Source organism: Eschscholzia californica, unplaced genomic scaffold (genome assembly GCF_041429995.1).
Source record: "Eschscholzia californica isolate CP2 unplaced genomic scaffold, dmEscCali1.0.p SCAF_5, whole genome shotgun sequence".
Classification (NCBI taxonomy): domain Eukaryota; kingdom Viridiplantae; phylum Streptophyta; class Magnoliopsida; order Ranunculales; family Papaveraceae; genus Eschscholzia; species Eschscholzia californica.
This window is the reverse complement of record NW_028238472.1, coordinates 16,929,505-16,944,037: the sequence shown is the minus strand read 5'-3', so window position 1 is coordinate 16,944,037 and position 14,533 is coordinate 16,929,505. Positions and strand designations below refer to the sequence as shown.

Genomic DNA, 14,533 nt, shown 5'->3' with positions numbered 1-14,533 from the left:
CATCTAGGTCTCCACCTAAGAAGGTTGTATTTGACGTCAATTTGATGGATCACTAATGCACTATAGTTAATCTTGTACGTTGTTTAATTTTTCTGCCTATTATAATCATTTTCTTCCATTTTTATTTTATATCATACAGATATGGAAAGAACATTTCTTCGCTATAATGTTAATGACCAGGGTGATTATACAATTTTTCTCTCGCCATTTCGACATCTGTAGAATAGAAAGTTTCCAATAAATTTTAAAAAACAAGAGTTAGAGCAAGTGTGGTATGACCCACATAATAAAAGAACTGTGTGAATCATGACAATCAACTAGGGAAATAATATTTTCCCGTATTAACCAAGGAAGTATTCCGTTCATATGTACCAACTCTTATAAACAATATCATATTCCTAAGCAACCTCTTTAATAAGAGAAAATTTTATATACTTTAGGCCACGTTTGGGGTGCAGGATAGGAATGTGATACACCAACTTTATTATATATCTTAATAAATATCATATATTCAAATTTGTACATATGAAATAGTAACACGATGAACCAACTTTTTGAAGATATATGTATGTATTAGGTGTCCACTGCGTTCTACGGACGCGATAGATCCCTTTTGACTAACGCCTTATGAGGAATGAAAATGTTCTCACCAAAGTCGAGCGAGTGTGCATATATCCAGATGTCTGGTGCTTTTGAGAATGCATGTATGGTGCTTTTGAGAATGCACCGCGTATGCATATACCGCGGTGCTCATTTTCACATCTTTCGGCTAACTCCGTCATTAGTATAGATAAAGCCGTAGATCCCTACCGGCGCGGTAGCTCCCTTTTGGTTAACGTCGTCATTAATATAGATAAAGCTAAGATATATATTGCTGCTATGTATTTGTTATGACCAATCATATCTCCGAGATGCATGTATGGTGCTTTTGAGAATGCACTGCGTATGCATATACCGCGGTGCTCATTTTCACACCTTTTGGCTAACGCCGTCACTAGTATAGATAACATTGTAGATCCCTAAGGGCGCGGTAGATCTCTTTTGGCTAACACCGTAATTAGTATAGATAAAACTAGGATATTTATTGCTGCTATGTACTTGTTATAATCAATCATATCTCCGAGATGCATGTATGGTGCTTTTGAGATATGATTGGTCATAAATATTAATTCAGGCAAAATAATTAGAAATAAATATTAATTCAGGCAAAAAATTAGATGTGAAAAAGAGATTGATACACATATTCATTCTCACTTTCTTAATCTTCATTCTCACTTCCTTAATCTTTTAAGGTTTTTCCATACACTAACATAAAGGTAAAAAATTCCTCCGGGTGGAAGAGACAGAAAAAATCCGAGTTTTTCCTTCCTATATACCTTATCGCTAAATGCCACGTCATCGTAAAACTTGTTTGGAGTTAGTTTTGGGCTCTATTTTATGGGCGTCAATTTCGTTTGAGAAGGGTTAAATATGCCATGTAGTTTTGTTGTTGGGGCCTATTTCTAAATATTTGTAATCGTTTTACCCTATGACGGGGCCTCAAGAGCAATATATGTAAGGGCGCCTTTAGCACTACCCTTCCATATGATATTTTCAAATCTCCACTTAATTTGATAATTGATAATTGAGGTGGTCAATTTTAACCAACGAACGACATTGGAACCAATTTTGATAGGGTGGAGAGGGGTTATTCGCATGGTAGGGCTTTAATTAACTCCCTTGTCGTCTTGTCACTTCCCTTTCCACTTTTTCATGGGTGTAGTTGTATCTACTCCCTGTTTTTCAATTAACTATCATTTCAGCTATATATTTGTCCTTTTTTTGCTTCTTATTTTCAATTCAATATTTTTTAGTTTTTTTTTTCTTTGTAAATTCGTGTTGACTCTTGTTAACTTGTTTACAACTATTTTTCTCCATACTACTGTAAATTCGAACACATTAACATCGAGATCTTCGTTTCTTCCACTTCGGATCCTTCAAGCTTTTGAAGGACATAAATATATAATTGAGCATATGACCCATCATTTCCTTCATCTGGTTCTAATGATTCCGTTTTATGATGCATTTCTCCATATATCATGAATGATGTAGGACCCCTTCCTTGTAAAACTCTCGGTTCTAGTGCACACCCGAGACTAGATAATGCATTAAATGTATTATATCGCCGAATATTATTTCGAAAGCCACTGATGTTTCATCATCACCATCATACAATGCTTTCAGAGATTCAGGTGGTTCACGGAGAGTAGGTAGACGAATTTTTCCTTGTAAACAACATGTTCCAACTGAAGGACTTCTAATGGATGATGTAGTTAATTTTTCGTCAATCCAATGTAAAGATCCACAGTGAGGGCACACTATATTCATGCGGCTTAAGGAATGACATCAATTGAGCTACTAATAATGTTATTATTTGGCAGCCCCGAACCAAAATGTAAGTCATCATCAGTCTCATCATCTTCATTGATATGCTCTGGAATTGTTCTGACTGGTTCTTCATAACATTCATTAGGGACTATTCCGTTTGTAGATGTCGAAGTACTACTGCTCGTATTCTATGTCTAGAATTAAAATGAAACAAAACTTTAATCGAATTGTTAAAGAAAATGTTTAAAACATTTATTTATGAATAAAATAATATAATTGAAAATGTACCTCATTAGAATGCTCAACGTTGACTTGTGGAAGATTAGGGTTTGTGGGATTTTCATTTCTTTCAACAATTCTCAAAGTTGGGACTCGAGTAACACATATTAGTTCTTTCAACAAAAAAAAAAGAGTAACACATATTAGTTCAGCTTCGAGGCGCGCACGTTCTGCTAATTGTGCCTTCGAAGATTAAGGGAATAAAGCGTTTGTTTAAGACTACTATAAACATTATATTATTTATATCTCAAAAATTTACAATAGGGAAACAAAGGTAACATAAGCTACTTACATAAATTTAAAATATAACCTCCAAAATCCATTCTTAGCCAACTCCTTCAAATGCATGGGGTCTCTAGAAAAGTAGTATAACCAAAGGTAAACAAGATTTGGACCCATTGTGGCACAATTTTCCATAAATCAATATATTTAGGATAATCATCTAACTTCGACATAATCATTTAACTTCAGCCTACTCGTGAACATGCCCATCCGAATTTGTTTTAAAAACGTATACAAACATAACCTTTCTCAAGTAGGATGAAAAAAAAAATTAAAACCTTCATTGAAAGTTCTGAACTTCCAAAGAGCTCTCTGAACTTCTCTTAAAAGAAAACTAATATCCGACCATTTTCTAGAAGAAAAACAGTTAGATACCAGGTACGTAAGGTTGGGAATGAAGCTCTTGGATTTAATATTTGCGAGAACTGTTGTAGCAATTTTGTACTCAGTTTTTATTTCTTAATTTTCTTCATTGTTTAAGATTACAATTGAATAGTTGTGTATGTGATATCGTGTAAAATCGTTTTGGATAGGAAGGAACCTTTGACCCTTAAATGATTTTGATTTGAAGTAGGATTGGTTCTTGATAATCGTAAAATAGTTCCTTGTTAGACTTCAATGTCTTCGTGATCTGAAGGCCCGTACATGTGTGTCCTTAACTTTCTCCAACGTAGCTGAAGATGTACCTTTCTTAGTAATGTTTTTCTTGATGAAACATTTTTCTATGTCTTTCTTGATGATCCAGAAAATGATCATCAGTTGACTACGTTCAATAAGTGAAGAAAGACAACAAGCCCAACAGGTCAACCCGTGTTAAGTCATCAGAGAGCTTGAATCCGAAATAGATATATCACTCAGGCCTATAACTTGGACGGCAATATGATTCTCTTAGGCGCCTAAGCCCTACTCTAGCTCAAATACAACAATTTCATAGGATTTCAAAGAAGAAAAGGGAAGTTTGCGTAAGTGGGGTCGGTACCTCAATCCCGAAATATGGGGGTGTAGAAGCGTGATTAATGCTTTATCGACTTAATCCCAAACCCTATGAAAGATCTTAGTCAGAAGGATCTTAAGTTTTAATAAACTTGGGATACAAAAGTCCCGCGGGAAGGAAACTTACGCAAGATAAAAATGACAGGAAACTTGATTTATCTGAAATGTTGAGTTCGTTGAATAGGGGAACTTGCATCTATAAAATATACGGGATAATCCAAAAATGAGTCCTAAAATCTCAAGACTACGAATAATAGTTTCAATCCAAAACGGTATATCTCAACCGCCTCATCAACACAACCTATCAACAATCAGATAAAGAAGCTTATAAAAGGTAATGAACTCACCTCGAAGAAGGCACGACGAATACAACAATCACAACTACGATATTACCAGCGAATACCATCAATCAGAGGTCCAACTCATAAACTCGGATCACCCAATATTCATTACTGTTACTACAAGAGCACCCTATCTGGTTGGAGCATCGGAGGGGTTTTCGAGTGCTTTGCAGGTTTCATCTCCCAGTTCGTGAGGAGTTGTTCGAGATTCAGCAAAACAACTCTCTCATCCTGAATGATAGCGAAAGAACAAATTTTGACATCATCCTTTCTTATCTTTGGTCTTTGAAGGACTTTTAGTTTTCACCATTTTCACAAAACCTCTGCAAAAGAGGAAATGTATTAAGATGTAATAAATTAAGCATTTTCGTAAAACTCTCCAACAAAAACGAATTTGTACAAAAGAAAACATATAACCATTGATCCAAAACAATTTCTTTATTTTTTAAAGCAAACTAAGATTTGTCAAAGTCATTTTGCTAACAACTTTTGAGCAAAAACAAATTTTTAAATAAGAGAGAGAGGTGAATTGGAGAGAGAGAGAGAAAGAGGTGAGATGGAGAGAGAGAGATGAGATGGAGAGAGAGAGGTGAGATGGAGAGAGAGAGAGATAGGTGATGTGGAGAGAGATGTGTGGTGGAAAGGGAAGTGAGGTGGAATTCATGTTTTCATTTTTATTTTATTTTGAAAAAAATATTTATAGGAAGGGTAGTTCTGACATTTACATTAAAAAAGAGGATCATATTTGAATTTACGAAAAATAGGGGGTCATAAAGAAAGTTGGTCACATAGTAGGGGGCAAAATAGGAATTAACTCATGCAAAAATGAATTGAAATTAATTAAAGTAAAAAACTCGGCTTGTTTCTTTTTAGTAGAAGTTCCACTTCTCTGAAGAAGTTCAAGTTCAATAAGACCAAAAGACACATAATTCCAGCGAAAAGAACAAGAAAAACCCGCTTAAATAAACCACCATGGATTTCCAAATAGAGTATCATCTTCTTCAAGAACAAAACTTTTGCTTCAAGAACAAAACTTTTGCTCATCATTCTAGCTACTCCTAGTCCTAGGGCATTGATTAAATATTGCTTCTTCCTCTTCTTCTTCAGTATAGAGAAAGTAGAGAGACATGTTTCGTTTTCAGAAAGTAGAGAGAGTTGATGTTCGAGAAGAGAAGATGGGGAGGGAGAAGGCGTAAAGAACCTAATATTTCTCGCGAGTTACCGAGCGGAAATTGAACGTGTATTAATGGGCGGAATTAAATAACGAGTCAATCAGACTTCGGGTAGCGGGTAGGTATCGGACGGGTATAATGGTCCGGAACTCGGGTATGAGGCCTTACTCGACTCCCGACCGCTTTCAACCGGTATCACAAGCCGTGTAAGCCCGAGACGGGCTTTTCTCGGTCGTCGAATCTTGACGGTCTGGGTGGTTAGGGCCGGGTTTCCGGACAATTTTCCCGGCCCTACTTGGACGTATGGGGAAGCAAGAAACCAACCATTGACAGGTACGCAGCACACAAAACAGCCTGTCCCCCGAGAATATATACAACTCCGTCAACCCTATATAAATCAACGGCTGTTATTTATTGATTCCAAATAATCCTTAATTAACACGACACCGCTTAGAAGACAAGGTTATTATGTTTCTTACGCAATCATCAACACCCGTTGATTTCTAACAAACAATCAACTACCACCGTTAGATATCTTCACTGCTTCTATAAATACCTCTCTCTCCCTACAAACCTTTTTCATTCCCTTCCGTCTTGTGGGTTTGTTTCTCTCTTCTACTTTTTTTGTTTCTCTCTTCTACTTGTTTACGTATCAAATTTTTCCCTATTCTTGATTCTGATAGATCTTTTGATCGTAGACGATCATCGTCTTAATAAGGTCTTGATTATCTCGCTCTAACTGTTACCCGAATGGAGTCGATCGATCTTCTGTTCTTCCGGTAATTATTAATTTGTAGCATAATAATTTCTTGTTTTTCTTTTGGATTTTGTTTGTCCTGTTGTTTTTTTTCAGGATTTGATAACATGGAAGAGGCGATTATTGCTGGAACTGGCTTCTTGATTTGGTTTTATCATCAGATCGTTTGATCCAAGACGAGTTCGTCTATGCGATTTCAAAGATGAAGCTGAAAAAAAAATAGATCTGAGATTGCTGAAACTGCTGTATGTAAAAAAAAAGTGAGATGTAAAAGAGAAAAAAAAAAACCCTGAATCAGTTTTGTGATGGGGGATCTTTGCCATGTCAGGTGCGCTTGCTTGGCAGATCCCAACAAAAAAAAAGTAATAAAAAAGATGAGTTTTGGTGGGTTTATTAGGAGGAAAGATCGCACGGGCGGTTCTATTATTATTATTTTAGCCCGGGATCTTTCCTCCTAACTAGTCTTGTGTCTCTTCTTTTTTCTCCTTGGCACAATCCCTAATTTCATTCCTGTATAAGAATCAAATCATCCCCTTATCAACTACCTACCTGGGTTGATGAATTGCTATCCCCACGAGCATCGATATCGAATTTCTCAATCAGCAAAATTGAATCGTCCGAGCAAAGGTACTACATCTAATATTCCTGACAATCGAATCATCAACTTTTACAATTTCCTAATTTTATAGGACTTCCAATCATATAATCTGATCTACTATTTCCGTTATATCCATTATTAATTAATTTTATAATCCTAAATTTGTTACAGCTAATGTTCTCCAATCCAATATTATCCATTATATATACATATTATTTACTATGTTTTATGGGTTTAAATTACTTGTTTAGTTATTTTAAATGTGGGTTTATATTGAAATGTAAAGAAAATACTGTAGTAAGGCTATGTTTAATTATCTCATGATCTTGATCATTGGGTCTTTTATGGGTTTTCTACATCTATACTTGTACTTATTTTCTTCTCTACATTATTTATCATTATAATCATCTAGATCCTTCGATGATCTTGTTCTTGTTTTGACTTAAATATCTTACTAGTCTAAATTGTTCAATTAAAATGTTGGCGTTGGATGTTAGTTTGAAATCTGTTATGAATGAGGTCTGTACTAGATTTGTGTCTATAATCTGAAATCTCCATCAAAGGTTACATGCCCCATGGTATTATGTTTAAAATCGATTATGTCGCAGTAGCTTGGGCTATCCTCTGGTGGTTTTTGGCAGTCATAGATGGGAAGAACATAAATCTTGAAGTTGGTGGTGTTCTCAAATTCTTACCCTGTCAGAATTCCATTCTAATTTTAGTCTTATTTAGAAGGTACAAAGAAGAGCTAGGAAGGGCAAAAGTTGGTCTATAATTTGATTTAAAACCTTTGACAGATTAAGCAATTGAGAACAACACTGACTCGAAGATTTCAAATCCCCTTGTAGTGAAGAAACTCATTTATGTATGAAAAAAATATGTTTCTACGACCAAAACGTTTGCAACAGGTTTACAACCTTTCATTGATTGTTGATTTAAGTGAATAACCCTGCATGGCCATTGAGTGTCAATACAATTGATTGATCCATTGTAACCTAAAATAGTTGTACAAGTAACAATTGAATCTATACTTTGTATTTGTATGTAGCACGACTAATATGCTTTTATTGTGCAGGTACGTACTGCTAGGGTTTGGCTCTGTAATGTTCTCAAAATAGTTCTTAAATCTCGTAGTGTTACTGTCTTGTGGTCAGAAAAAATGAAATAGACAACCTTCAGATATTGGAAAATTTTCGGTCTCAAGGAGGATTCATAAGCTCAAAATGGAAAGAGCGCTCGGGACTTAATTGGGCCGAGAGGTTGGTGGTTCAAATCCATCTGAATCCAAGGTTATCCGGTACAAAGAAGCGAAAGATAAGAGGGAGAACGTCGAATGTGGGATGCAAGGGAATAGAACTATGCCAATTATAGTTTCAACTTCTTTACTTGACAACAGGGAGAGGGAGCTTTACAAAGACACTTTTTCTACAAAATAATGTATCTACATAAAATTCTTCAGGAAACTGTTAAAGGACGAATTGAAACACGAGTGATTTTCGTTTTGGATAACATGGCCAATGGAAAAGTTGTTGGAAATAGCCTCTTGAAGTTGGAGGGTGTTCTCTACCTCGTATAAGAGCAACTTCAAGGTTTTTTTTTATTTTGTTAAGAACTTCAAGGTTAGCCTATTTGTAAAAAAAAAATTGTGCATAATGAGTTCACTTTGCTAAAATCTGCCAACAAAGCTTATGTCCAAAATGCTCTCATTTTTTGGTCTAAAATGGCACCTATGTCATAAATTCATTTCGAAAATGTCATATATTTCTAACATTTTGTACAATTAATATTCACTTTGCATATGTATCTTTTGGTGGCAGAATCACATAAGAGACTTACGTACCAAGTACTCAAGACAAGAGACTAGAATGAAAAATTCCACTTTTACTACACAAGCACTCATCGCAATTCACTCACACCTTGGACTAGGGGTGGGGATGGGGAAGGGCGAGTTACCCGCGGGTAGAGGTCCGGGCGGGTAACTAGGTCTGGTGACCATTAGGGTATTCGGACGGGTAGGTAAAATGTAAATTTCAGACCGCCATTACCCGCCCGAGCCCGGCAAAATAGTCGGGTAACTCGGACTAACGGGCAGGTTCAGTCGGGTAACCCGAATAGAAAATTGAAAGGTAAGTTTCATGGAGACTTGAAGAAACTTTCGTGGACACTTGATATCACTTGTTGACTTGCACGGTTGAAGATATTACCCAAAACTCAAGTTGAAAATATAGATTTTATCGCAATAGCAACTTCTTCGACCCTCTTTACATCACCATGGTTCCATTGTTGCCTCTATTTGTGGAAGATCATAAACTTATAACCAACGCCGAGTTATGGCTTTCAGTCTCACACTCTTACCTTCAATCTTTAATCACTACTCACCTTTAATCTACATCTTCTTCAATCCTTGGTTTCTTTGGTTATAAATTTATAATCTTCCCCAAATAGAGGCAACAACAACAATAGAACCTTAGTGATGTAACGAGGGTAGAGGAAGTTGCTCTTGCGATAAAGTCTAATTTTCAACTTGAGTTTTGGGTAATACCTTCAACAGTGCAAGTCAACAAGTGATATCAAGTTTCCACGAAAGTTTCTTCAAGTCCCCAGGAAACTTATCTTTCAATTTTCTATTCGGGCTACCCGTCCGTTGGCCCGAGTTACCCGACTATTTTGCTGGGCTCGGGCGGTAAGGGCGGTCTGAAATTTACATTTTGCCCGCCCAAATACCCTAATGGTCACCAGACCTAGTTACCCGTACCCGCCCGGACCGTCTACTGTTCTACTTGCGGGAAACCCGCCTGTCCCGATTCCCACCCCTATGCTTGGATGACTTATTGAGGTGGTTTACAAATGAGAGGGACTCCCCCTTATATAGGACTCGTGGGATTCCAGAACAACCTCCAGAATTCTCTACACACTTCTTATCTCTAGGCTACTCTAGAAGCTTCCGAGTATTTCTCGAGTTCTTTTCAGTCTTCTGAAATCCTTGAGAACCTTCTGGCTTGATACTAAGTTCTCTAGACAATTGCAGGAAGTTTCACCTAGACAATCCATCTTTAAAGGCCTCCACCAAGGAAGGTGGATGTCGCATATGCACAATTCCCTGCCCATTCCTTAAACAGAAATTTATAAGTGTGACATACTCCCTCACCTAATTAGCATACGTCCTCGTCGCAAACTTGGTGGTTGATGCACTACCACAACTTAGGCAACACACGACTGACAAAGAAAACTCTGTATAGCATCATCCAACATAAATGGGAACTTTTTATTGATATAAACACAAGCTTACAAGAAAAGTCTTTAATATCTATCCGTCTAAGAACTACATCTTAAGAAACCATTCTGTTATCAGATCCTTGTTAAACAAACCCATAAAATGCAAAAGACAGAATCAGCTACCAAGTTAGCTGTTTTTTTTACTACCTAAACATTCGGAAAACACCGAATACGAACATCTCAAGAACACCGCAAAATTAGCTTCTATTTTGGATTTTCCGGGGATTGAATCTTGTAATCAACCAGGCCAGATGAGCAACTGGCACATGTTTACGGAAGTCGCCTCTTGAAAGTTCTAGTAGTTGTTTGATATGTTCGCATTAGCAAACCTACTCCGATTCCAACTCCAACGCAAATTCCAAGCCCGATTCCTACTCCTACCCTCACACCTGCGTTAAACCATGAAAGCTCGCCATCCTCACCCTCTATATAATCTTCCCTCGAGTACAAGTGGTTGTAATCTTCTTCATTATCTGGTTTGTAGTCTCGGTATCCCGATATCTGTAAAATGGAAGTCAATATGTAATGGGTAAGTATGGCCATTAGGTGTCTCTCCATGGAAATTAATCAAATTATACTATTACAGTAACTGATAATTCTAGTAAATCCTATATGTACTTCGTGTATCTCTCAGGGGCAAACATCGCAATCAGATGGGAATATCAAAGCAAGAGGTGAACTCATTTTGCAGCTAATTCTCCTAGAGTCGTCTTTAAGTAGGGATCCTTCAAAAAAACATAAGATTCATTCTTCTATATCAAGGTGAAGGGAAGAAGAGTTAAATCCTGTATTCTTGCTAAACCAACTCCAGAAGATATTAGAGTAACATGATATAACAGCTAAACACGTTGAGTATGAATATGAATTTGAATATTAGGTCTGTAGTAGAGGACTGATGGCAAAAATAGTAAGGGATTCGGGAAGAACATGATTCTAGTTATTACTCCAATCTTAACAGACAGACATGAGATATCAAACATGGATAGCACAGAGGTTCATGACTTCAGTAAGAAAAAAAATACTGAACTTAGATTCAAAAGGAGAAGTATGTAATTTAAAATCATCAAGTTCTAACCACATTCCCTAATTCAAGTCGATTTTGTTGGTTTTTGTAAAGTGTGGTGCCTGCAGAGAGTTTATGATACCAAGAGGCTGTTTTTTGTGAAGGGTAGTGCCTAAAATCTTTTTATTCGAACCCCAAGGCATAAGCCTCGAATAAATGGATGTACATAGTACTCACGAGAGTGACACTCTTCGTACTGAAAACAAGGTATCATATATATATATATATTACGCAGATAATTCCAACTTGTAAGAAATAACGGAAATTGATCGAAATAAATGAGAAATGTCATTCACTCACAAAAGAAGTGCAGATGCAAAATTTGGTTCTCATAGTGTTAATGAAGTTAATTGAAAAGACAACCAGATGATGCAAATAGAAATTTTCTATGAAAATAAATTTAGGTCTGCTATAAGCCTATAAGGTTGTTGAAAAGCTAAACTCCAAAAGCACCTTAAAAGAGAAGATATCCAAATTCTAATACAACATAAGACACAAACACAGCAAAGAAAAGAAGAGGGTATTAATGTATTATTCCATATACTTAAAATTATGTGCCAGTGCCCATACTCTCCTGACCTATGTAGAGATAAGATTCTCATTTGCCAGTCTAAGCTATCCCCCAGCAGGAAATGGTTTTTTACTGTAACAAGAAAACATGTTCTAGGAGAGGAAACATTTGGCAATCGATTAAACCTAAGAGATTCATCGCAAAGAATAAAACATGATTAAGCTTTCGCATATTCAACCATAACATTTGATTAACAATATATAAAGTTTTAATGGGTGTTTTGTTATCAACTTAGTACCTGCATTTTGAGTTCAGATTGATCATCTTTCTTGTATTCTGTTGCTTCATACTCTGGAATCGAATCCAACATCCCTTTTCTTGAGTTCTTCTTTCGAAAATTTAGTTGAAGGGTTTTAGTCAAAATGATTGGAGTGTTTGAGAAACAACCAGCAACATAAACCTCAATAGTTGGCGAATGGATTTCGGAGCTACCCGAGTTTTTCCCCTTCAAAAAGATCGAACCCGAAGTAACCTCGGATTGGCAATTTATATTCCATTGCTTATTTTTCGACATTTCTAAGACCCCAGTTAGCACATGATCTTCTTTATCAAAGACCTCAAATTTCACACTCCCTGTCATTCTTATACTATCTGTGCTTACAAATGTAGCTTCTTCAGATTTTTTATCGACTCGATCCCTTCGAAGTAGGGAAGAAACTCCATCAGAGTATATACTAGTTCTTCCACCATTTACTTCAAGTAGTGTATCAGGGCATAATGGGATATGATTGAGAGTTAAAAACTCAGGAGTTGATTCATCAATTTCACAGTTACTAATTCTAACATAAAATACTCTCATATCAAACCAAGGTGATGAAATCTTACTCCGAGGCGATAAGTATGATGATGAGTTTCTAATGATTTTACGGCTAGGGTCTGCTGATTCATCACCATTCGTCGATTCGTAAGAAGAACCCATCATAAAGTTTGAAGTTAAACCCTCTTCTTGTTCACTCAGATCCTTCCATATCAATAAAATCTAGACCCAAATTTGGTACAAGAAACCTGTGAAAATTAAGGAAAACCAGGAAGTTAATAATGAACTTTAGGCAGGAAATAGAAACAAACATCTGAAAGTATATGATTCAAAGTTAAAAAAAAATTGAACAATTCAGACCTATACTACCGTTTATTGACAAATGGACTAAACAATATTATCTGGGTGCCCTAGAATTTTATATTAAAACCCAAATCAGAGAAGGATAAGAACAAGATGACTAATTTATAAGAATGAATATATAAGAGAAATCTAAAACCTAAACAATAATCTGATGATGATTAACTGATCTTAAGCCACAAAATATGGGAACCCAAAGAAAGAAGTGGGAAACCTTCAATTTTTAGCTAGACAAGATCAAAGAAAACCTACCCATCACCAGTAGAAGCATCAAACAGCAAATAAACTAACCCACTTTGAGATTCAATTTCACAGTGAATGACCAAACTGCTTTTTTGTTTTTCATTTATTTTTAAACGTTTAGGAGTGACAAACTCAACAAATTTGCTGGCAATTTAACCTCACAGAGTCACACGTTATACAACCGTCCAAATCTATCTCTCTCTCTCTCTAACACACAAATAGAGTGAGACCCTTTACTGTAATTAACCAATAAAAAACTTACCAGTGAGAAGGAAATTTGGCCTATGTGGAATCAAATTCAGGCACCAGTGATTTGACTAATAATTTTCTTGAAAGAAATCCTACCCAGACAATAATAACCATGAAAAATTGAAGAAATTGTGAAATATGAACCACCCAATTACAAAAGCATCTGAGATTCAGAATTGATTTCAAAGAAAACAAAAAGTTTTGAAATTTTGCTAATATACTTCTCTTCCCAATTGGACAAGATTTAGTATTTATATATATATAGAGACCTAAGCACCTGGTGAAAAGATGAAGAAATGGGTTTTAATGGAAATGTTGACCTGTTTTTGGATCTTATCCTAAAACAAATTGACATCACGAGCTCCAGTATCTCTATCTATCTATCTATCTATCTATGGACGGGAGTTTCAAGTTTTCCTCGGATTATTATTATTTAATGGAGGATAAGAACCAGTCATTTTTACCTTTCTTCCGGTACATCAATGAGCCCATGTCTTGATGCCACCGAAATGGATAGTAGGATTCTTCGGATTTTTTAGGGTTATTTTCACGTGAGCAAGTTTTTCAGCCTGTCAGATTAGCGTAGAGGTGGCAGAGAGAGATGATGAGTTGGAGGAGAGAGAAATGATGACTAGTTTTTTTTGTTGAACTGTACATTGTTTAAAAATGATTACTAATTAACGGTGTTATAACGGTAACTTAAAAAGGTAGGGGTGATTCGGTGAACATCGGTTGGATAACCGACTTTTTTAGTCAATCCAAAGTCCAAACCGAAGGGTTTGGTTTTTTCAAATCTAAATCCGAACCAATCCGTTCATGGCTTGGTTTGGTTCAGTTCCCGATCCGAACTATGCATGAATGGTTTGGATCGGTTGGATAACCGAACCACTTGTGACATTTTACAATATATAAAATTTCGCCCTTTCGACTTAAAAACGTGGAACTAACTTAACTGTTGAATTAAGCTACAATTCTCCACGCCATTTACTTTTTGTTACACATGCATTTAGCTACAATATCGACAAACATGGAACTAACTTAACTATTAAATCTCAGCCGTCCATCATTCCCATCATATATATTTATATATATAATATGTAAGAAATAACAATAAATGGTTTGGTTCGGTTTGTTCGATTATCCGACAACCAAATCCATAAACCGATCCAAAACACTCGGTTTTGCCATTTTAACATCTGAACCAATCCGAAATACTATTGGATCG

The 14,533-nt window shown here is 36.2% G+C and overlaps 1 protein-coding gene and 1 long non-coding RNA gene across 3 annotated transcripts; one reads left to right on the top strand and one right to left on the bottom strand.

Moving 5' to 3' along the window:
* Window positions 1-6,021: 6,021 nt before the first annotated feature.
* LOC147537515 (uncharacterized) lies at window positions 6,022-8,586 on the top strand. The gene is made up of 3 exons (XR_015226173.1): window positions 6,022-6,818; window positions 7,865-8,378; window positions 8,409-8,586. It is a non-coding gene; the product is annotated as an uncharacterized LOC147537515 (long non-coding RNA).
* Window positions 8,587-10,033: 1,447 nt separating this feature from the next.
* On the bottom strand, window positions 10,034-13,784 carry LOC147537514 (uncharacterized protein At1g01500-like). 2 transcript variants are annotated; one of them, XM_086642141.1, is made up of 3 exons: window positions 13,322-13,784; window positions 11,938-12,704; window positions 10,034-10,566 (listed from the first exon to the last, which is right to left on the bottom strand). In XM_086642141.1, the coding sequence occupies exons 2-3, from the start codon at window positions 12,619-12,621 to the stop codon at window positions 10,336-10,338; spliced, it is 915 nt and encodes a 304-aa protein (XP_086498267.1). In that variant the 5' UTR covers window positions 12,622-12,704; window positions 13,322-13,784; the 3' UTR covers window positions 10,034-10,335. The 2 variants fall into 2 exon arrangements, with proteins under 2 accessions (XP_086498267.1, XP_086498266.1); XM_086642140.1 differs by having other exon boundaries at window positions 13,069-13,569.
* Window positions 13,785-14,533: the final 749 nt, after the last annotated feature.

Excerpts from the sequence above, each read along its gene's own strand:
- LOC147537514 (XM_086642141.1), bottom strand. The coding sequence starts at position 12,621 with ATGATGGGTTCTTCTTACGAATCGACGAATGGTGATGAATCAGCAGAC. Across the intron at positions 10,567-11,937 it reads AATCTGAACTCAAAATGCAG|ATATCGGGATACCGAGACTA; the intron begins GTACTAAGTTGA and ends TCCATTTTACAG.